This window comes from Eretmochelys imbricata, chromosome 4 (genome assembly GCF_965152235.1).
Source record: "Eretmochelys imbricata isolate rEreImb1 chromosome 4, rEreImb1.hap1, whole genome shotgun sequence".
NCBI lineage: Eukaryota > Metazoa > Chordata > Testudines > Cheloniidae > Eretmochelys > Eretmochelys imbricata.
The window spans coordinates 54,204,858-54,228,276 of NC_135575.1; the positions used below are offsets into that span (position 1 = coordinate 54,204,858).

At 40.1% G+C, this 23,419-nt stretch overlaps 1 protein-coding gene across 2 annotated transcripts in view; it reads left to right on the top strand.

Moving 5' to 3' along the window:
- NAA15 (N-alpha-acetyltransferase 15, NatA auxiliary subunit) overlaps window positions 1-23,419 on the top strand; it is a 66,528-nt gene that overhangs the window by 27,884 nt on the left and 15,225 nt on the right. For both annotated transcript variants that reach the window (XM_077815253.1, XM_077815252.1), the window contains exons 8-17: window positions 624-719; window positions 864-970; window positions 1,458-1,530; window positions 6,213-6,382; window positions 7,084-7,236; window positions 8,278-8,406; window positions 9,401-9,614; window positions 12,078-12,271; window positions 17,818-17,926; window positions 19,937-20,035. In XM_077815253.1, the coding sequence (XP_077671379.1) occupies window positions 624-719; window positions 864-970; window positions 1,458-1,530; window positions 6,213-6,382; window positions 7,084-7,236; window positions 8,278-8,406; window positions 9,401-9,614; window positions 12,078-12,271; window positions 17,818-17,926; window positions 19,937-20,035 (1,344 nt within the window). The remainder of the gene's footprint in view (window positions 1-623; window positions 720-863; window positions 971-1,457; window positions 1,531-6,212; window positions 6,383-7,083; window positions 7,237-8,277; window positions 8,407-9,400; window positions 9,615-12,077; window positions 12,272-17,817; window positions 17,927-19,936; window positions 20,036-23,419) is intronic.

Consider the following 23,419-nt stretch of genomic DNA (forward strand, 5'->3'; position numbering starts at 1 on the left):
ATATGTAGTAGGGATTTATTATGTTTTTGTTACTAACATTATCTTGAAAAACTTGCATGACTTTTTGTCCTGATGTCCTGTTTGTCTTCTTTGGGTAAAAGATAGATAAATAAAAAATGGCAGATTGTAAGAGCTGTAGTCCTTCTGTTTGTATGAATGGTAGAAATAGAAGGCAAAGTCCTTTTTTTAGAAGGGACACTATCAATTAAATTTTTTTCTCTGATCTCATTTATGGTAATCTTTTGTTTACAGTCAATATAATTTTCAGGCAGAAGTATGATTTCTTTGTTTATTTACTTTGTGCCTTTGACAGCACTTCAAATACAATCAGTTTAATTGCTCCATCTGTATAGTTGGTTTTCCTCTGTGTGGGTCATTCACCCAGCAATGGAGGATAGAAACCTTTTTTTAAAAGGGGAAAATGCAATCAACAAACTTGCAGGGGGACTCATAACCGTTGTACCTGAAACTGCTTTTTAATGACCTTTCAAAATGGACTACATTGCAAATTAACTATGTTACTTAAAGTATACAGCTACTACTTGCTATGCATTCTGGGGAGGGTGTAATTTAATTACCAGAAAAGATTCTTTTTAGTAGTTCCAAATTTTGTTTTGTTGTAGCCAATATGCTTGAGAGGCTGAAAATCTATGAAGAGGCCTGGACTAAGTACCCAAGGGGACTAGTTCCAAGAAGACTGCCACTAAACTTTTTATCTGGTATGTGCATTTTTGGCAAGCAAATAAAAATAATTTCACTTTTTTATTTCTTTTGCTAAAACTTCCTGTTTAACAATATAAAAAGTTAAAATCGCAAAGTAATATTTGGTAAAAACAAAATCAACAGATCTTTTTCCCCCAAAGGTGAAAAGTTTAAGGAATGTTTGGACAAGTTTCTAAGGATGAATTTCAGCAAAGGCTGTCCACCTGTTTTTAATACTTTGAGATCATTGTACAAAGATAAAGAAAAGGTAAATGAATCTTTCCAACAATTTGGGTTTATTTTTATACACTAAAGGAATAAAAGCAACTTTATATTAAGTTGGAGCCTACTTTGGCCTGGAATTTCAGTGCTTAGACTGGGATCTCCCAGCTGACACTACTCTATTACTGTCACTGACTTGATTTTTCTCATTATTCTAGGTCACAACAACAAAAATCCAGTTCTACATTTCCTATTGTGCAAATTTACATAGCTCTTTTCCAAGTCAGTTGTACCAAACCATGAACTACTTAACAGAAATCAATTAAGTGTATGTGTACACAAAATTGTCAGGATTTCTCTCTATATGCCAACAGGAGAGATGGGAATTGAGCACATTCCCCTCTGTACTAGGACTTAGTATATTGCAATAGTAGATCTCTTATCGTCCGTGTGGATAACACCAAGGACGTTCATGTTAAAGTGAAATAACACCTGGATCACTAATATTTCTTGTTTTGTCTTTGCATGTGGAGGTGGTAATTATAGAAGAGTTGGTGGTAGGTTATGAAACTTCTCTAAAAAGCTGCAGGTTATTTAATCCCAATGGTGAGTAACAATGATTTAATACTTTATGAAAACACTGTGCCAATCATATGTTATATGTAACAATTCAGGCAGGGGTGAAGGAATAGAAAAAAAACCCTACTAACTTTTGAAAGTGGAGAAGTGAGCTGTAGCCCTCCTTACAATTTGAGTACCATAGTATGTTCTCAATCTGTACTCAGAATGTATGCTGTTTTAGCCTAGGCAGCTGTCCGCACTCACTTCAAGATATCATACGATGGGACACCCTTAAATGTGATGAGGAAAGAATTATAATTATGGCAGCCATGTGAAATAAAAATGGATTATGTTGTAACTGTATTGATAGTATTTAGTATATACATTGTTCATGTTACAATAAAACTTTCTATTTACAGAGAAGAACTTGAGATGTAAAATTCCCATATTTAGATATCTTGGCCAGTCTGTCTTTTTCCAAGAAATGATGACTGTTTCACAATCTTGTAAAGACCTTCTTTGGGCAGTTAATTAAAAATTCATCCTTCCTTGAATGTGAAAACATTGTCTACATGTAAACTTGCAGCAGTTAACAAAAGATTTGTTTTTCAAACCAGTGCAAGTAGTGTGGAGATGCTCTTTAGCTAAGAGAATGGCTTACTTTATTTTGGCTTGGTTTTTTTACAATATTAAGCTAAACTGAAATAAGCCAATCTTTCAAACTCAATTCAAAATTTAAACATAAACTTGTACTGGCTTTTTTAAAAAAACTTTAAATTAGGGCACATTTGTGTGGACATGGCTGAACAAAACTCAATCTGTTTAATTTTCATTGGAGAGAAAGTATTAAAAGTAAAAATATGACTGTGGGGTAAATCATGTCATATGTAAGGCTGTTTTAGTCATGGGTATTTTTAGTAAAAGTCATGGACAGGTCATAGGCAGTAAACAAAAATTCACAGCCTGTGACCTGTCCATGACTTGTACGATATACCCCAAACTAAAACTTGGGCCCGGGGGCCTGCGGGCGCTCGATAGGGGAGCGGTCAGCGGCGCATGGGCCGGGACCCCCACAGGTGCTGCGGGGAGCAGGTGACAGTGCACAGCCAGGACCCGTACTGGTGGGGGTGGGCAGGTGGTGGCACACAGCCTGGGACCCCCCGCTGGGGTGGGGATGGGTGGCCTGGGACCCCTGTTGTTGCTAGGGGAGGGTGCGGTGGGCGAGACGGGGTTGGAGGGGCTGGCAGGCTCCCTACCTGGCTCCGCACAATTCCCCGGAAGCAGATGGCATGTTCCTGCAGCTCCTCAGGGGAGGGAAGGCCTGGGGGATGCCGCACACTGCCCCTGCCACAAACTCTGGCTCTGTAGCTCCCCTTGGCCAGGAACCGCAGTCAGTGGGAGCTGCAGGAGCGGTGCCTGCAAGCAGGGGCAGCACGCAGAGCCTCCTCACCCTCTGCCTAGCAGCTGCAGGGACATGCCAGCCGCTTCTGGGGAGTACCATCCCTAGGTAAGCACTGCCCTCCACCCCAGCCCCCTGAGCCAGCCGCAACGGCCGCCGCAAAAGTCACAGCGGTCACAGAAAGTCATGAAATCTGTGACCCTGACAGACATGCAGCCTTACTTATAGGTACAGTAACTCGTCACTTAACGTTGTCCAGGTTAACATTGTTTCCTTGTTATGTTGCTGAACGATTAGAGAACATGCTTGTTTAAAGTTGTGCAGTGCTCCCTTATAACATCGTTTGGCAGCCTCCTGCTTTGTCCAGTGCTTGCAGAAAGAGCAACCTGCTGGAGCTAGCTGGTGAGGGCTTGGAACCAGGGTGTACTGGCAGCCCTCCGATCAGCTCCCTGTTCCCCTAAGGTCCCTGTGCGACAGCTGCCCAGCAGGCTATCAATTGCCAGCAGTACAGCTGTCCCTCCCCGCACTGCCATGTGCTGCTCCTGCCTTCTGCCTTGGAGCTGCTCCTGGGAGCCTTCTGCTTGCTATGCAGAGGGTGCGGGGGGGAAGAAGGGTGCTAAAGTCAGGGTGTCCCCCTCCTGCTCCCCACTCCTGCCCTCCATCTCTACAGAGCAGGGGGGACACGACAGGGCTCAGGACTAAGGGAGCTTGCTGGCAGCAGCTGCTGTCTCAACTTTCTGATCTACTTAAAGGCAGGTTTCAGAGTAGCAGTAGTGTTCGTCTGTAGTCGCAAAAAGAAAAGGAGGACTTGTGGCACCTTAGAGACTAACAAATTTATTTGAGCATAAGCTTTCGTGAGCTACAGCTCACTTCATCGGATGCATTCAGTGGAAAATACGGTGGGGAGATTTATATACATAGAGAACACGAAACAATGGGTGTTACCATACACACTGTAACCAGAGTGATCACTTAAGGTGAGCTATTACCAGCAGGAGAGCGGGTGGGGGGGAAAACCTTTTGTAGTGGTAATCAAGGTGGGCCATTTCCGGCAGTTGACAAGAACGTCTGAGGAACGGTGGGGGGCGGGGGTGATAAACATGGGGAAATAGTTTTACTTTGTGTAATGACCCATCCACTCCCAGTCTCTATTCAAGCCTAAGTTAATTGTATCCAGTTTGCAAATTAATTCCAATTCAGACTCGTTGGAGTCTGTTTTTGAAGTTTTTTTGCTGAAGTATTGCCACTTTTAGGTCAGAAACTGAGTGACCAGAGAGACTGAAGTGATCTCCGACTGGTTTTTGAATGTTATAATTCTTGACGTCTGATTTGTGTCCATTTATTCTTTTACGTAGAGACTGTCCAGTTTGACCAATGTACATGGCAGAGAGGCATTGCTGCACATGATGGCATGTATCACATTGGTAGATGTGCAGGTGAACGAGCCTCTGATAGTATGGCTGATGTGATTAGGCCCTATGATGGTGTCCCCTGAATAGATATGTGGGCACAGTTGGCAACAAACTTTGTTGCAAGGACAGGTTCCTGGGTTAGTGGTTCCGTTGTGTGGTGTGCGCTTGCTGGTGAGTATTTGCTTCAGGTTGAGGGGCTGGCTATAACCAAGGACTGGCCTGTCTCCCAAGATCTGTGAGAGTGATGGGTTGTCCTCCAGGATAGGTTGTAGATCCTTGATGATGCGTTGGAGAGGTTTTAGTCGGGGGCTGAAGGTGATGGCCGCTAGCCATCACCTTCAGCCCCCAACTAAAACGTCTCCAATGCATCATCAGGGATCTACAACCTATCCTGGAGGACGGACACACACACACACACACCCCGTTTCCTCAGACATTCTTGTCAACTGCTGGAAATGGCCCACCTTGATTATTGCTACAAAAGGTTCCCCCCGCCTCCCCTCCGCTCTCCTGCTGGTAATAGCTCACTTAAGTGATCACTCTGGTTACAGTGTGTATGGAAACACCCTTTGTTTCATGTTCTCTATGTATATAAATCTCCCCACTGTATTTTCCACTGAATGCATCCAATGAAGTGAGCTGTAGCTCACGAAAGCTTATGCTCAAATAAATTGGTTAGTCTCTAAGGTGCCACAAGTACTCCTTTTTTTTTTTTTTTTATTTTAAAGGCAGTGTACTTAGAGTGGGGTCAGCTTACTTAAAGGGGCAATGCTTGTCTCTCTCACACAGGGTGTGTGTGTCTCTCTCTCTTTCTCTGCCATGCTGTGTCTCCTCCCTCCATTACTGCTACCTTGTAGAGTGTGAGGCTACATTAACAACAATGTGTTAACCATTGAGGGCTCAGCCAAGTGCTAGTTCATCATTTAACAGTAAGGCATTCCCTGGGAAATATCCCACCCTCTGACTCCACCACCTCAACCAAGCTCCACAATCATCATTGCTGTGTACAGTATTAAATTGTTTGTTTAAAACTTATCGTGTGTGTGTGTGTGTGTGTGTGTGTGTGTATTTTTATATATATGTATACACAAAGTATTATGTCTGGCAAAAAAAAATTCCATGGAATCTAACTCTACCCCCCCTCCCCCTCCCACGCCCGCGATGTACATTAATTCTTATGGGGAAATTGGATTCGCTTAACATTGTTTTGCTTAAAGTTGCATTTTTCAGGAACATAACTACAATGTTAAGTGAGGCATTACTATCCTGAAGAATTAAAGCCTTTGGACTTGTTCTGGTACTGAGCACTCCATTCCCAATTCAGAGTGAACTTAACTTTAGGCCTTGAGTAGTCTCTACTGACTGGTGCTTAAGTGCTTTGCTGGATCAGGGGCTCAGCGTGTTGCAGGATCAAGTCCTTTCAGAGTCATGGTTTGTGTTGCACACAAAGGAGATATCTTATGATTTAGGGTTACTTTGGAAAAAATTGGAATACATTTATCTATTCAAGGTGAGTTTAATCCAACGCCAGCTATGTCCAAAGCTTTTTAAAGATATTTATAATGAAATTATGACCAGAATAGATTGGTGCCACTTAATCTGAGCTAGTTAAATATTTAAAGTGCTTTAAATTGGTGTATTGAAAATATACTGATGTAAATGCCGAACACAATGATATATTTCAGTTGCTAACATTTGCAATTGGCATACTATGTCTTTGACCTAAATCAGTAATTTACTGTAAAGTGCTAAGATTACTCTCCAGATAAAGTAGACATGTTTCCTACTTTTGATTTATCAGTGGGTTGAGAGGTAGATATAGAGATAAACAATGAATTCTGTACACTACATCAATAGGATATTCCTTGTGCTATATGCTGGTTAAATGGAATATATGACATCTTTTCCCCCCATAGATGACGGTAAAGAAGAACCTCCAACCACTTTACTGTGGGTCCAGTACTACTTAGCACAACATTATGACAAAATTGGGCAGCCATCCATGGCTCTGGAATACATAAATGCTGCTATAGAAAGTACTCCCACCTTGATAGAACTCTTCCTTGTGAAGGCTAAAATCTATAAGGTAATCTTGATTGATTTGTTCTTAATTATCAGATATGACTTTTCTCTTTTATTTTGCAGTGAAACCTTTAATCATGACTGTACTTCCCTGTTCAGCACTAATATTGGTTGAGGAGTTGGGTTTTGTATGAGCAGACTTTTACAAAACCTAAGACCCATAGAAATGTTTCCATGAGTTCTTAAAATTCCATATAGTAGAACCTCCCTAAATTTACATCAATTAGTTTATTGCAAATTAGTAATCATTACTAATTATTAGTAAAAAACAATTAGAAAGGAAAAGTGTTATCACAAAATGTACTTTGTTGATTGACGGTTATTGTAATTTTAGTTTACTTTGCTAAATCATAATAAATTAGTAAACTTATTAATTATTTTTTAAATAATCATGTCCTAAAAACACCCTAATCTGACCCCAATTCTCTGTAACAACTCAGAAAGTGCTGTAGTGAGACCTAGTTTTATTAAGAGTTCTTAAGGAGGGAAACTATAATATTGAGATGCAGTTGTATCGCCGCTTTTTTGTTGTGAGGTATGGTTTTGTTTGTTGTAAGAAGACTGTTTCATAAAGTTTTTGGTACCTTGTTTAAATTAACCCTATTTTATAATATTTAATTTGTTAATGAAGAGTGGGTGGATAAGGCTAAACTGTATGCGTTTTATAATTTCCTTGCTTACTTGATTTGAATTTTTCTTTTTAAGCATGCTGGAAACATTAAAGAAGCTGCGAGGTGGATGGATGAAGCCCAGGCTTTGGACACAGCAGACAGATTTATCAACTCCAAATGTGCAAAATATATGTTGAAAGCCAACTTGATTAAAGAGGCAGAAGAAATGTGTTCTAAGTTTACAAGGGTTTGTTCCTGTTACTATAGTTTTTGATGAATAAAATGTAGACATAATCAAGTGTAAAGTACGTTGCATATTTTAGCTGTCCTTCTGAGCCTCTATTTTGGTCAGTAATTTCTTTCCCTGTTCTGGCTGAGTTATGAAGGTTGCTCACTTCACTTGTAGCAGTTTGTAGCTAAATTTCATTTACATGGTGATAATGGCTCCATAGTTAAGGTTAAGCTGAATTTTGCACTTACAAGGATTCAACTTCTTTGTTACATATGAAAAATGCAGTACATCCTCCCCAAAAGTACAGCACTCTGAGTACAGAAGTTTCTGCAGACTTACAGATAAATCAATTTAGATTTTAAATTAATTCTTAAAATTCCCTTACAAAATTTAGAATCCTTTGTCAAATCCTTTTTTGTTCCAAATGATCTCAACAATTTAAACTTTCCTCATAGAAGTTCCATATAGTTGGTAATAGTATTCTTTGAGGTCCCTTATCTCTGGAACAGGCTATCCCCATCCCATATGTCTGAAATATCCTGAGTATAACGATTTCCAAGGCATACTCCAAGGTGCATCTTATTTGTTGGGCTCCTGGGGAGGTGGACTTTTGAGAGTAATCGGAGTTGTGGGGAGGACAGTTTTGTGTTCTGCAGGTTGTTTAATTTTATTTCTTCTTGTTTATGGCAGCGCCTTGGATAGGCGCTCTGTTTTTGTTTTATAAATTAGAGGCTAAAATGCACTGAAATCTTGATCATGGGCTACATCTGAAGAATTTTTGAGAATTGACTGTCACTTTTCGCCAGTGTTCTTCATAACTGAAAGTTTATTTTTCAGCAGAGGCTGGCATAGTCTTTCATCAGCTTGCTCCCTTTCAAAATGGTTGCTCTCTTATTGTTTACAGAGGCACTAAGGCCACAAGCTGCTGTTAGTTATTGCCTCCATTGCTCTGTTCCTCTCTTCCTTCAGGGAAGGCAGGAGGGAGGAGAAAACTGAGGTGTGCCTGAGCAGAGAAATGTTTTTGGATTATTTCTAATATTTCTGTTTTGCTTTTAGGAAGGAACCTCAGCAGTAGAGAACTTGAATGAAATGCAGTGCATGTGGTTCCAGACAGAATGTGCCCAAGCTTACAAGGCAATGAATAAATTTGGAGAAGCACTTAAGAAATGCCATGAAATCGAGAGAGTATGTATCTAAGTAATTTAATCTGTTAAAATTTCCAGTTTTGCTTTACTGTCATTGCATGTTTTCATCTAAACATTAATATCTCTAGCCTGGCCCTTAGAAACCTTGTAATTTCCTGTGGCATGCTGTGGCCTTCCAAGTGTGAAACAGCAGCCTATACCCATGTCTAATTGTAACTGTATTAAATAAAGCTCTAATCCTGCCACCACACGTGTTTAATCTTACTCATATGAGTAGTCCCATTGTGTTCAATGAAAGTACTCGTATGAGTAAAGTTAAACATGTGACTAAATGCTTGCAGGATTGGAACTTAATCTGCATGGGTCTTGACAAACAAGGCCATTGTAATGACTTTTTTAGTCCTAAAATGCCAGAAAGCAGCCAGAAGCTCAGAATGATTTTTCTCTGGTTTAATTGCTGGAGGAGAAAAATTGTGCCACAAGTCAAAACTTTGTTTGGTACTCTGAAACTACTCAACTTGTGTGCTTAAGGCTGGACCACTCCACAAAGTCTTCCATGGCTTTTTTCTTTAAAATTTATAGTTCATGTTAAATTCTTTCTCACAAAATAAATATTCTTTTACAAGTTTGTTTGTTTTCCAGCACTCTCCTCTCCTCTATTCACTGTAGTAGTGTCTAAAAGAATTAAACTTGTGCTTTTTGGTCCTGACTTGTTATACTCTACGTTGGTCCTGGAGTAGTTCCTTTTTTGACGTTGGGTATTAGGCAGTTCGTGGAATTATTTTTGTCAGCTTTTAGGAGAAAAACGTCATTTTGTAACTTCACCCATAACTTCATACATTTTTCTTAAGTCCAAGTACCAAAACTTGAATGACACTCACTAGTTGAGTATGTAAGGCACCGATCCATTATCAGTTGGCCGGTTTTTCTTCAGTTGCAATTTTTTTCTATAGCTGCGTCTAAGAAAATATGTATTTGAATTTCAGGTTTGTTTGGTTCTCTAACACTTGCTAAAACTTGCTGTTTTCTGTTAGCATTTTGTAGAAATTACAGATGACCAGTTTGACTTCCACACTTACTGTATGAGAAAGATTACACTTAGGTCTTATGTGGACTTGTTAAAACTAGAAGACGTACTTCGGCAACATCCATTTTACTTCAAGGCTGCACGAATTGCCATAGAGATATATTTGAAGCTTCATGATAATCCTCTAACAGATGAGAATAAAGAACACGAGGCTGATACAGGTATAAGAAATTTCCTGGATTTATTTTGTGTGCAGTTTATGTATTTGGGGTATATTCTGTAGATATAGATATTTGTATGTTTGACATTGATAGTTAGACTGGAGCTCCTAATTCAGTGGTAAAAGTTGCAAGCCAGAAATTGACTTGTAACAAGTGAATGCTAACTTTCTATTAAAAATAGAGGCAGTGTATCCCAGTGGGTAGAGAGCTGGACTGAGACTCAGGAGATCTGGTTTCTATTCTGTCACTAGCCTGCTTGGTGACATTGGACAAGTCACTTTAACTCTGTGCCAGTTTCCCCATCTGTAAAAATGGAATAATGATACTGACCTCCTCTGTTCAAGTGCTTTCAGATTTACAGATGAAAACTGGTGTTATTACTTCTACGCATTCTGTTTATACAATACAGATTTAAAGTTAAAATCCAAGTAAGATTTTGATGGGATAATTCTAAAACACTTTTTCAAACCCTTTTATAATTTCCAAAGAAAACCATTCAAATTTCATTTGAGACTGATCAAGAAAATGCTGCGTATTCATGGTCTCTTGTCTCGATGAAGCAGATCTCAGGGGTTGCATTTGAAGCAGCTGTTCTTCCAACAAGTTTCAGCACAATTCGAAGGTGACCTGCAAAAGGTAGAAAAATTGAGTTGTGCTGTTGTGACATTCCCCAGGGTACAATCTAGACTGATGGACAGCTGTGACCCCGCAATTCTCCGGTGCCTTTTACACTGTGTAGCTGTGACAGCATCCACTCGTGGTCAGCTCGCACACTGCTTCCAGCATGTAAATCGCTTCTAGCTATACTGTATGAGTGCTACAGCCACGCATTAATTACACTGCAGGGCAACACCAGCAAACTCCCGGTCCCAGACTTTCCCCCAGAACTGTGCGTCTTGTACTGCCCAGCACCTTCCTGGACAATACAAGTTTGGTGTAAAGTCCATCGTTTCATTAATAGAAATTTATATACACAAATCTTGTTATCTCAAATGAAGTTTCTGAAATACTTCAGTCCAAACACACACTGGTTTAGATAAAACAATAAAACAAGTTTAGTAATTACAGAAAGATAGATTTTAAGTGATTACAAGTAATGAGGCATAAAAGTCAGAATTGGTTACAAAGAAATACAAAATAAAATGTAACTGACACCTACCTTAACAAGCTAAGTGATTTCAAAGCAAAAGTCTCTCACTACATGTTTTAGCAGTCTTACGGACTGAAATTCTTTCAGCCATGATCCCTCCCCAGTCCATTGATGCTTCCTTTGTCCTTCAAGTGTTGATGATGCTGTCAGTAGAGATGAAGGGAGAGATATTTTGAGGACAAGAACCTCTAGCTGTTTCTTTGCCAAAGTGTAAATTTCTCACTCACACCCTTTTTCCTGCTGAACAATGGTCGTGTAACCAGGTGATAGTTCATTTGATTTTGTTTACACCTGGCTGAGGCATCAGTTTGCCTTTTGTCTTTGAGGAACTGGTTTGGGCCTGCTTTTCTAAACTTGGAATGTGTCTCAGTAATGTTAAATCTTATAACTTTATATATAGTGTTGCCATGCACAATTTACCAGGACAATAATGATCAGGAAATTGAGTTTTCAAATAATACCTCACAAGGCATACTTTGTACAAAATCCATTATAGTTTTGTAAAAGGGGCAAACATGAGGGTACAGACTGTCACAGATGTCTTCTGCTTTTTGATCTATAAAGTCCTCAGTGTTAAGTATTTGGTCGGGGGCGGAAGGGTGTTTTTATTATTAAAATGTCAATCTGGCCTTCTTAACTGAAGGACAACTTGGATGACTTGTGGACTGGGGACTTAATAGAGGAGTTGAAAGGAAGGGTACTGAATCTTTGTTAAAGAAATAGGAATGAACAAAACTAGACAATTTAAAAAGTTCAGTGAAAATTGCTTCTCATCTCAGTTTCACTTGCATAGCTTCAGGTCTAAAGAAGCTAGAAAGGGCACAAATGCAATATGTTTTTACAGATTAATTTTTGGATTTTGTTTCAAACTTTCACAATGCCTTGGTTGTTACGGAAATCCCAAATGTGAATCAAATGTAAACTGATGCAGTGTTACCTCTCAATTCTGCCTATTCATCTGTGTAGGCAGTTAAAAGTTAAACCTAATCACACCATATATTTAAAAATTTAATTGTTTACCTCAAATATTTTTGCTAAATGTTTACGTAATTTGTTAAGCAGGTGCTTTCTTTAGTTGTTAGAACTCAAGGATCTGTTCTCTGCTCTGAGTTCTACTCCCAGCTCTGCCACTGACTTGTTAAGTCAAAACTTTTTACAAATGTAATGGCAGCATTACTTAATAGGAAAAATATGGGTTAGAAAATAGACGTGGAAACTGGCAGTCGTTTGAAGTAGAGTAAATTCAAATATGTAGTTTTAAAAAAATCAAATCTGTGTCATCACCCATTTATTGAAACATTGTCTGTGTGCAGCAAATATGTCTGACAAGGAGCTAAAGAAGCTTCGCAATAAGCAGAGAAGAGCACAGAAAAAAGCACAACTAGAGGAAGAGAAGAAGAATGCAGAAAAAGAGAAGCAGCAGAGAAATCAGAAGAAGAAAAAGGATGATGATGATGAGGAAATTGGTGGTCCAAAAGAAGAACTTATCCCTGAGAAACTAGCAAAGGTACTTGCCTGACTGTGTTCAGTAACTGGCTATCAGATTAAAATCAGCTTTGCAGCATATTATCTTGAACTCCAGAGAACCATTAAATTTTATTCTTGCATAACTTCTATTCAGAAGTGTCACCATTTCAAAACAAAGGTTTCTGGAACAATTTCTTATCTGGTTTGTAATCTACAAGTTTTATGGAGGAACTGAGTTTGTCTCTAATCCTTCAAAGACCACATGCGTTGCAGCAAGAACTGTTGTTCAGTCACTCACAATAAGTAGAAATATCTTCATAAATGTGTTGTACTAGGTCACTAATTAGATTTATCATCAAGTTTAGCAGGTTAAAAATCTTCATATTCTGAAGGTGAGATCAATACATTCATTTTTACATTCTTCACATCACATAGTAATTTGTATTTGCAGTTTGTCAGGCATTGTGGAATTTGTAGGAATCAGGAGGTAACTGAAAAAGTTTCAGTAAAATGATTGAGAAAATTGGGTGAAACATTTGTTTGGAATTACCTGGAGGATGAGTTTGAGGTTGGATTACAAGTTATGGAATAATTTACACTCAAAGAAACTGCAGTAGGTAGAGGGAGAACAGCGTATGAGAAGAATGTTCTATGCTTCTGTTCTTGTGAAACATAGGCTTTGAGTAGGAGGAATAGAAAAACATTTGAAGTGTAGGGAACAGCACAGAAGAGTTTAGGTTGGACAGATAGGGAGAGCAGACTAATTCCATGAGGATCTTGAATACTATTGTAAAAAGAAAAGGAGTACTTGTGGCACCTTAGAGACTAACCAATTTATTTGAGCATAAGCTTTCGTGAGCTACAGCTCACTTCATCGGATGCATTCAGTGGAAAATACAGTGAGGAGATTTATATAAACACAGAACATGACAAAATGGGTGTTTATCATGCACGCTGTAAGGAGAGTGATCACTTAAGATGAGCTATTACCAGCAGGAGAGTCGGGGAGAGAAAACCCTTTGTAGTGATAATCAAGGTGGGCCATTTCCAGCAGTTAACAAGAACGTCTGAGGAACAGTGGGGGGGGGGGAATAAACAAGGGAAACAGTTTTACTTTGTGTAATGACTCAACCACTCCCAGTCTCTATTCAAGCCTAAGTTAATTGTATCCAGTTTGCAAATTAATTCCAATTCAGCAGTCTCTTGTTGGAGTCTGTTTCTGAAGTCTTTTTGTTGAAGAATTGCCACTTTTAGGTCAGAAACCAAGTGACCAGAGACACTGAAGTGTTCTCCACCTGGTTTATGAACGTTACAATTCTTGACATCTGATTTGTGTCCATTTATTCTTTTACGTAGAGACTGTCTGGTTTGGCCAGTGTAGATGGCAGAGGGGCATTGCTGCACATGATGGCATATATCACATTGGTAGATGTGCAGGTGAACGAGCCTCTGACAGCGTGGCTGATGTGATTAGGCCCTATGATGGTGTCCCCGAATAGATATGCGGACATAGTTGGCAACAGGCTTTGTTGCAAGGATAGGTTCCTGGGTTAGTGGTTCTGTTGTGCGGTGTGTGGTTGCTCGTGAGTATTTGCTTCAGGTTGGGGGGCTGTCTGTAGGCAAGGACTGGCCTGTCTCCCAAGATCTGTGAGGGTGATGGGTCGTCCTTCAGGATAGGTTGTAGATCCTTGATGATGCATTGGAGAGGTTTTAGTTGGGAGCTGAAGGTGATGGCTAGTGGCGTTCTGTTATTTTCTTTGTTGGGCCTGTCCTGTAGTAGGTGACTTCTGGGTACTCTTCTGGCTCTGTCAATCTGTTTCTTCACTTCAGCAGGTGGGTATTGTAGTTGTAAGAATGCTTGATAGAGATCTTGTAGGCGTTTGAGGGGTTGGAGCAAATGCGGTTCTATCGTAGAGCTTGGCTGTAGACAGTGGATCATGTGGTGTGGTCTGGGTGAAAGCTGGAGGCATGTAGGTAAGCATAGCGGTCAGTAGGTTTCCGGTATAGGGTGGTGTTTATGTGACCATCGCTTATTAGCACTGTAGTGTCCAGGAAGTGGATCTCTTGTGTGGACTGGTCCAGGGTGAGGTTGATGGTGGGATGGAAATTGTTGAAATTATGGTGGAATTCCTCAAGGGCTTCTTTTCCATGGGTCCACATGATGAAGATGTCATCAATATAGCGCAAGTAGAGTAGGGGCATTAGGGGACGAGAGCTGAGGGAGAGCTGTCACCTACTACAGGACAGGCCCAACAAAGAAAATAACAGAACGCCATTAGTCGTTACCTTCAGCCCCCAACTAAAACCTCTCCAACGTATCATCAAGGATCTATAACCTATCCTGAAGGATGACCCACCGCTCTCACAAATCTTGGGAGACAGGCCAGTCATTGCCTACAGACAGCCCCCCAACCTGAAGCAAATACTCACCAGCAACCACACACCACACAACAGAACCACTAACCCAGGAACCTATCCTTGCAACAAAGCCTGTTGCCAACTATGTCCGCATATCTATTCGGGGACACCATCATAGGGCCTAATCACATCAGCCACGCTGTCAGAGGCTCATTCACCTGCACATCTACCAATGTGATATATGCCATCATGTGCAGCAATGCCCCTCTGCCATCTACACTGGCCAAACCAGACAGTCTCTACGTAAAAGAATAAATGGACACAGATCAGATGTCAAGAATTGTAACGTTCATAAACCAGGTGGAGAACACTTCAGTGTCTCTGGTCACTTGGTTTCTGACCTAAAAGTGGCAATTCTTCAACATAAAGACTTCAGAAACAGACTCCAACAAGAGACTGCTGAATTGGAATTAATTTGCAAACTGGATACAATTAACTTAGGCTTGAATAGAGACTGGGAGTGGTTGAGTCATTACACAAAGTAAAACTGTTTCCCTTGTTTATTCCCCCCCCCCCCACTGTTCCTCAGACGTTCTTGTTAACTGCTGGAAATGGCCCACCTTGATTATCACTACAAAGGGTTTTCTCCCCCCGACTCTCCTGCTGGTAATAGCTCATCTTAAGTGATCACTCTCCTTACAGTGTGCATGATAAACACCCATTTTTTCATGTTCTGTGTTTATATAAATCTCCTCACTGTATTTTCCACTGAATGCATCCGATGAAGTGAGCTGTAGCTCACAAAAGCTTATGCTCAAATAAATTGGTTAGTCTCTAAGGTGCCACAAGTACTCCTTTTCCTTTTGCAAATACAGACTAACATGGCTGCTACTCTGAAACCTGAGTACTATTGGGGGATTTTTAACTGAAAGCTGATATGGTGACAGGAAGCCAGTGATTTGAAAAGATTGATTTGGTTTTTGGTATGGAAATTAAATAAATACAGATTGAGCAAGTTGAATTTTAGAGACAAGGCTGAGCAAAACCACAGAGAAAGGAATTACACTAATGCATATTAGTTCTGATGAAGACCATGGATAAGAGCTGTGGCAGAGGAATAGTAGAGTGACCAGTTCTGATTTTGTATGAAGCTTATCTGCGAGGAGTGAAGCAAAGAAAGCTTTGTGTGGCAAGTGAAATGCTAGCATTGAATGCAACAAAACGTTGTCTAACTTGAAAATTCTCAGTAGGGTAATCTCTGTTGACAGACCTTAATTAAAACTTAATATTTGGCTTTTGGCAGAAAATGACTTTGATTCTCCTGTTTTTGAAAGAGTGTATTACCAGTGATGAAGGCAACAGCTGGCTCTTGTTTAAATTGCTTCAGTCTCTAAACATTAGACATCTGAGGCTACCATGAGGGTTCAGTAAGTGTTTTAGCACCAGGGCCTCTAACTAATCCCTAAACTAACCTGCAGTAAGGCAGACTTTCTGTTTTATTAACCATCAGAGAGGGATCTCTGGTAGAACAAATCCTTCAAAATGGTGGATACTGCAGATGCCTTGTCAGAAGAATGCTGACTGCACTAGTCATGTTAGCTGAGCTAACGGCAGCTGCTCCCCATGCCTTTTTTGGGCCTCTCTGCTCATAGAAATGTCAGTATCTCCATATGCAGGCAGATACTGTGGGATTAGTAGAGGTGTCTCTTGTCCCTGGGCTAATATGTATCAATATGTTTTATTTCCTGCTCTGAATTTATCTTTTGTTCCTTTTCAATTGGAAAAAACTCTCCTTGGGCTCTGAGAGATTATATTAAGGGTCTGCCTCAGAGAAACAGAAGTGTACAACTACCACTCTGTTTCTGCTATGATGAGTAAGAGGAGCAATGGCTGCAGATAGTGATTTCTTTTCCACTGGCACTAGCCGAGTGAGGCAAAGCCCCTCCTTTGGGTGCATTACATACATTTATGAAGAATCATGGTATCAGGGAAGCAGTGTTTGGGTATGTGATCTGAGCTAAATGTATACACAAGCTATTGTTGCATCAGCAGGATTCCCTTCTACTGAACCACAGGAGGTTTGTCAGGTGGAGTACCATTGTGTTGCTTCTGTATTGTCTTGCAGCCCTGTGTAGTTCCTGAGTGCCCTTCCTATTTGGATCTTTCTGCTCCTGTGACATCCAAGTAAGGTGCTCCTCAGCCAAACTTCAGCTTCTCCCCCAAGACTCCCTTTTCCCACCAGAAATGTGGTGATTTGTGGAAACTGCCAGTAGCAGGAGGAGTGAGGACATTAGAGGTGCTTGGGAGCAGATCAGAGGAATAGCTGGAAGAAGTGGGGAGGAAGCAGTAGCATTTCCTGTCTTTTCCACCTGACAGACTTCCTTTGGTTCATCAGAGACTCCTCTTATAATCCCAGGATAGTTGGAAGACCTCAGGAAGGTTGGAAGACGGGGACGGGAGGTGACTAGCTGAGAACATAGGGCTTGGGGCAGTGTGAGAGGAGCTAGTCTTTTGGAATGGACTTCCTAAAAGGCTTCAGGAGAGAGGAGAACCCCCAGTGAATCTTAGGAGACTCAGCAGGAGCTCTCGCAAATCTTTTGGAGAGGAAATTGTTTTCTACTGTTGAGCCCCCCTGTTGGCTAGTTAAATTTTGAGATCCATCTCTATAAGGGAAAGGGCTAGAGAAGTTTTTAATTTTTTTTTAAGTGAATTAGACAAGATTCCTAAATTATGACATCCAGAGTTGTTCAGAAATCCCAAAGTAAAATTGTTGCACTTCTTAGAAAATAAACACAAAGCAGGAGAGAAATAAAACTTTGTTTACTGGACTGTTCTAGCTGGGATCTAGTGACCAAGATCAACATTTAGTCACTTAAAGTCTACCTTAAAGCTTATCAGTGTCTTAATTGGGACTGGTGCTATGGGTTGACAGCTCCAGTGACTGTCGAGTGGCATGTCAACTGAGTGCTAGATACCTGAGGATACTTTTTTTTTAAAAAGGCCACCAAAGCAGGCTAATACTTTGACAATCCATGTTCTTATACCAATATATGAATGCAATATCTGACATGCAATATATGAAATAATATACTTTCAGGGCACCCTATGAGAGCAGTCCTATTGCTGGTTTGATTTCAAACTAGAAAGTTCATATTCCTATTGGTAAAGAAGAAAATTAATCTAATTCATTTTATTCCCATTTGAATTGCATATTTCTTGCCTTTTTAGGTTGAAGCACCTTTGGAAGAAGCCATTAAATTTTTAACACCGTTGAAGAATTTGGTGAAGAACAAAATAGAGACCCATCTTTTTGCTTTTGAGATTTACTTCAGGAAAGGTAGGTGAGAGAACTAATAGAATAAAGAACTTTGTAGTTATCACACTAGAATCATTTTCATAGATATTACATTAATCATCACTGACCTATACTGCTGTAGTATCACTAGTTGATGCGGATTGCTTTTAATTGGACACATCCCCTCCCCTGATTGTTCTGTGGAATAACAAGGACCACCTTTTTCACAGATCTGGAAGAGCTGGTGTTTATCCAGTTTTTTTGCTGTATTCTTTAAATCCTTACGAACCAGAGATAAATACGCAAACTTTCACATTCCCAGTGTGCTTGCTTGCACCAATAGTCATTCATGCATGCAAGTTAAAGGTATGCAGATTTTTACAATTGGATTTAAGTGTTCTAATCTGATTTCAGGCTTGTGTTCTTATGTAAATATAGGTAATATTTAGGTTTCTTTCACTCTGATGTGTTTTGTAGCAGAAAGATTCACTGTGTTGAATCAGGACACTCGTAAGTCAAAATGGTATATGCTCTTAACATCTGTCATAAATATAAAGGGAAGGGTAACCACCTTTCTGTATACAGTGCTATAAAATCCCTCCTGGCCAGAGGCAAAACCCTTTCACCTGTAAAGGGTTAAGAAGCTAAGGTAACTTCGCTGGCACCTGACCCAAAATGACCAATGAGGGGACAAGATACTTTCAGATCTGGAGGGGGGGGTTTGGTCTGTCTGTGTGATGCTTTTGCCGGGAACAGATCAGGAATGCAGCCTTCCAACTCCTGTTAAGTTAGTAAGTAATCTAGTTAGAAAATGCGTTAGATTTTCTTTTGTTTAATGGCTGGTAAAATACGCTGTGCTGGAGGGAATGTATATTCCGGTTTTTGTGTCTTTTTGTAACTTAAGGTTTTGCCTAGAGGGATTCTCTGTTTTGAATCTGATTACCCTGTAAGGTATTTACCATCCTGATTACAGAGGTGATTCTTTTAACTTTTCTTTAATTACAATTCTTCTTTTAAGAACCTGACTGATTTTTCATTGTTCTTAAGATCCAAGGGTTTGGGTCTGTGTTCACCTGTACCAATTGGTGAGGATTATTATCAAGCTTTCCCCAGGAAAGGGGGTGTATGGCTTGTGGGGGATATTTTGGGGGAAGACGTCTCCAAGTGGTCTCTTTCCCTGTTCTTTGTTTAAAATGCTTGGTGGTGGCAGCATACTGTTCAAGGACAAGGCAAAGTTTGTACCTTCGGGAAGTTTTTAACCTAAACTGGTAAGAATAAGCTTAGGGGGTCTTTCATGCAGGTCCCCACATCTGTACCTTAGAGTTCAGAGTGGGAAGGAACCTTGACAATGTCCATGTGTGATCAGTACAGTTAAGTTGCGCTTAGGTCAGGGCTCTTCATTGAGGGGTTGTGGGCAGTGTTCTCTTCCCTCCTATTGGGTCCAGACTGAATAACAAGTATCCTATTGCTGCTTAGGATTCTGTGACACAGACCACGTCAGCGTTATCTACACTTGCCTCTGTGGTGACTTCAGCACTGATACCTCTGATGTTTTTTTTCCTGCCTTTCAGTTGCAGCTAAGAAAAAAAAATTGTGATTTGAATGCCCTTAGGCATTTCTGCCATGCACCAAAACTGAAATCTGCAGTACCTTCTCACCACAACCTTAATTTGGCCATATTGTACTGTATTGAGATACTGTACTACCTGTACAGTAATATGAAACACTACAAAAAGAACAAGATACTCAATTGATGTCCAAACTAGAAATTTTGATTGCTTAACTTTTGTACATTTAAGTTATCAAATAAAACATTGTTTTAGTTTGAATAGCTTGTATTTTCATTCACTCACTAACTTTAATGAAGTAAGGGTGAATTACTTGCAAAAGAAGCAAAGGTAATACATTCATCTTTGATTTGTTCTGGTCATTGACATTTCAGATATAATTTTCTTTCTCAATCTTAACATCTAAAACTTAATTTGATGGTTTCATTTAAAAGATTTTCAGAGATAGTTCTATAACCACCCACCACCATTATTTAATTTACAGAGAAATTTCTTCTGATGCTGCAGTCTGTGAAGAGAGCATTTGCTATTGACTCCAGTAATCCTTGGCTTCATGAGTGTATGATTCACCTCTTTGGCAGTGGTATGTATCTGTCGTATATATCTCTACGTAAAGTATTCCTAGAGGAATTCTGCACCAAAAAATTAAAAATTCTGTGCCAAAATTTTTTATATTCTTCACATGAGTTGTTAAAATTATGCAAAATTCTGCATATTTTATTTGTCAAAATAACACAATATAATCATGTCAGTTTCAATTATTTTAGTAATTTATTTCAAATTAAGGGATGGTCTAGATAATATTTAGTCCTGCCATGAGTGCAGGGGACTGGACAAGATGACCCCTCGAGGTCCCTTCCAGTCCTATGAATCTATGATATCTGTCAAGAAGTATGTCTGTAACAATACAGTCCACAAAGAAGATTCAGGAAATGTTTTTTGACAAATACATTCCTTATTAGGCATATTAAGACACAACTTTGAGTAATAATTCATTTAAACTACAATACAGAAACTTATTTCCCCATTCCCCTCAGAAGCAGTGAAAAGGCTTGGGTGGGGAGGCAGAGGTCAGGGTACTGGAGGAGATGAGGGAGAGGGAAGTAATTCCTGGGAAGAAGCTTAGAAGTGAACCTGGAGGGTTGTTGAGTGTGTGTGGGAGAAGTATGGAAGAGTTTGGGGTAGGGAGGTTAGGGGGTGGAATTGCTGAGGAGTTGGGGAACCTCACCCCTGCAGACTGTGGCTGACCCCTAACCTCTTTCATTTAGTCAGACACATCTGCCCCTGTCCCCATGTGTCCCTGCACCCCACTCCCATTCATCCCCCACCTGTCTGTCCCACACTAGCCCTTCTGAACCCAGGTCTGACACCCACCCAGAAGTCCCATGTGCCCCAAACTGTCCATCCCCTCCATATTCTGTGCCTCCTCACTTGGCCCCACAGGCAGGGTGCTTTGAGGAATGCAGCTTTTTCTCCTACATATCCATAGAGGGCTGCTCCCACCTGGGAGCAGCTGCCCTCTGGTCTGGTTCCACAGCAGCCTCTGGTGGGCAAAAGAATGTATTTTCTGCGGAGAAAACAAATTTTGCCGGGGACATGAATTCTGCACGTGTGCAGTGGTGCAGAATTCCCGCAGGAGTCATATGTATGCTATCTGCAGCTATCTTTTGTGGTAATCTGTTTCCGTTTACAAACTATCAACACAATTCAAAATATTTAATATCAAATGTACATGCATTAGAATGCTCTTTAAATGACTAACTTCATGTTGCTAAATTAACAGTACAGTTTTGGCTACTACAGAGTGACTTAAAGGAGCGCTGTGATATTAACAATCATATTCTGTAAACAAACTTCTTAACCAGTGCTATTAAAAGTAAGGAATTTTAAGTCAAATTTACTTCCTGCTATGTAAGTTCTGTTGCTTTTTTGCATTTCTTGCAGCTATGATAATGAAAATCAGTGAATACAGATTTACCTTTTCGTAAACATTTTACCTTTTCGTAAACATTTTACTTTCATGTTTGTAATGCTGCAGTCTTTGGGTTACAAATGCTCCATGAGAATACTACTTTGTTTTTTCAGAACTTTAATTTTGGCCCAAACTTATGTTGACATTATCCTTTTAACTAATGTGATTTCCTCAGTTTTAGAAAACCCTTTGATAATTTTAGAGGTTTTTTTTCCCCCATTCTAAGGCAATGGTACCTAAAGCAATTGGTTTTGCAGTTAAATGGCTGTGGGGTTGGAGAGAGGTGTTTTCTTTTTTTTAAATGTGGCATAGCCAAAGTACTTGTTTGTGTTTGGTGGTATAAAAGATTTTGTGGGGATCTTGTATGTCCTGCATAACTTGGGAGTGGTTTTGCCAGTTCTTGGCATCAAGTGAAGTCAATTGTGAGTAGTTGACTAAAGTGGCCATCTGAAACTCATATCAGTATAGTTTTATACCACAACATGCCTTCATGAATTTTGTATAAAATGTATATTCAACACCTAAATCTTGCAATTTGTTAAGAAGAAAACATTCTAAGACTTTTTTTTTTAAACTTTTTATTAAGGCAAAGTTGCACTAAAATGTTAACATGCTACATCTTACATTACTGATGACTTGTTCAGGTTAATACTTTTAAACTGTTCAGTAAAATATTTTTAGGAAAGCCTCCTGTGTTCTGTGCACTTATCCATAAAATAAAATATACAAAAGGACTGTCCACTAATACAGTTTTTCAATGGCCCTGATTAACTTCTGCTGACAAACTTTTTAGATGTGATCTGCAAAGCGGGGGAGGAAAAATCGGGATTGTGCACTTCTGCTTCTTTATGTTTTTAGGACACCTAAAGGCTAATTTACATGCTGTTAAGAAGTTTATTGGAACCCCACCTCTTCTCCAATCCTGCTGGAAGAGTAGAACTGTTATATCATAGGGCAGGCAATTTCTCCAGTTAGGAGGTGTGCTTATACAAAATGTTGCTTAGAGTACTATATGCCCGAAGTCTACTTTGGTGAAAGAGTCTAGGTGAATTTAGAAATGGTTGAATGTGTGGGGCAAAGAACAGATGGTGGTCCTGTGGCTCTATACTTCCAGCAGGATGTGGGAGAAGAGGACAATGGATCTGTACTTTCAGCAGGATGGAAGAAGATGAGGATGGGTCAACAAAGGCTTTTTATTTCTTTTAATTTTTTTTTTTTTTTTTTTACATTGGGAACACAGGTCTTGTTTTGAGAAGAACTGCTTATTTGCTGTATTTAAAACTTGTTTAAGATGAAATACCTGAGCAAAGAGTTAGAAGAAAAGTTCTTTTTTGTTAAAGGTTCAGCACTCCTGCACTTTTCGTTAAGGGGTCCCAATCTACATCACTGCTTTCTGAAAAAAGACCCATCAGCAGAACAGGGAAGCTGTTTAAGGGATCCCGTTCTCTGTACCCTCCCTGACTGACACACATCACAGATGCTTCAGGGACAGCCAGGAGTGCCCATCTGAGCCACCTGCAGATGCAGGGGACATAGTCTCAGGATAACCTGAAGTTACTGATAGAAGTCCCGGAGATGAGACCCATCAGGCTTCCATGCATAATGTTTCTGCCTGTTCTGCAGGAGTGCACAGTGGTGCAAATCCTGACAGTGCATCCAAGATGTACTATATAAGCAGAGAGGAGCTTGATCATGCTCTGTCTGCCTGGAAGCCATTAGGCTCTGGAAGTGGAGTCATCAACATAGGATAACCCCGCTGGCTCTGGGCATCCCACTTTCCACTGGCAGGCTTGTTAATTAGACATGCAGTGACCAACCATAAGTGGCCAATGAAGAAATTTGTCATAGATCCCATATTTCATTTATGAGGAGCTACCATAGTAGACATGTTTGCCACAGGGGACAACACCAAATGACAGACTTCTCCAGAGGAGGCATGAGGCAAGGACCATTGCTGGACACCTTTCTTTGGTGGTATCAAGGACTCCCCTTGTC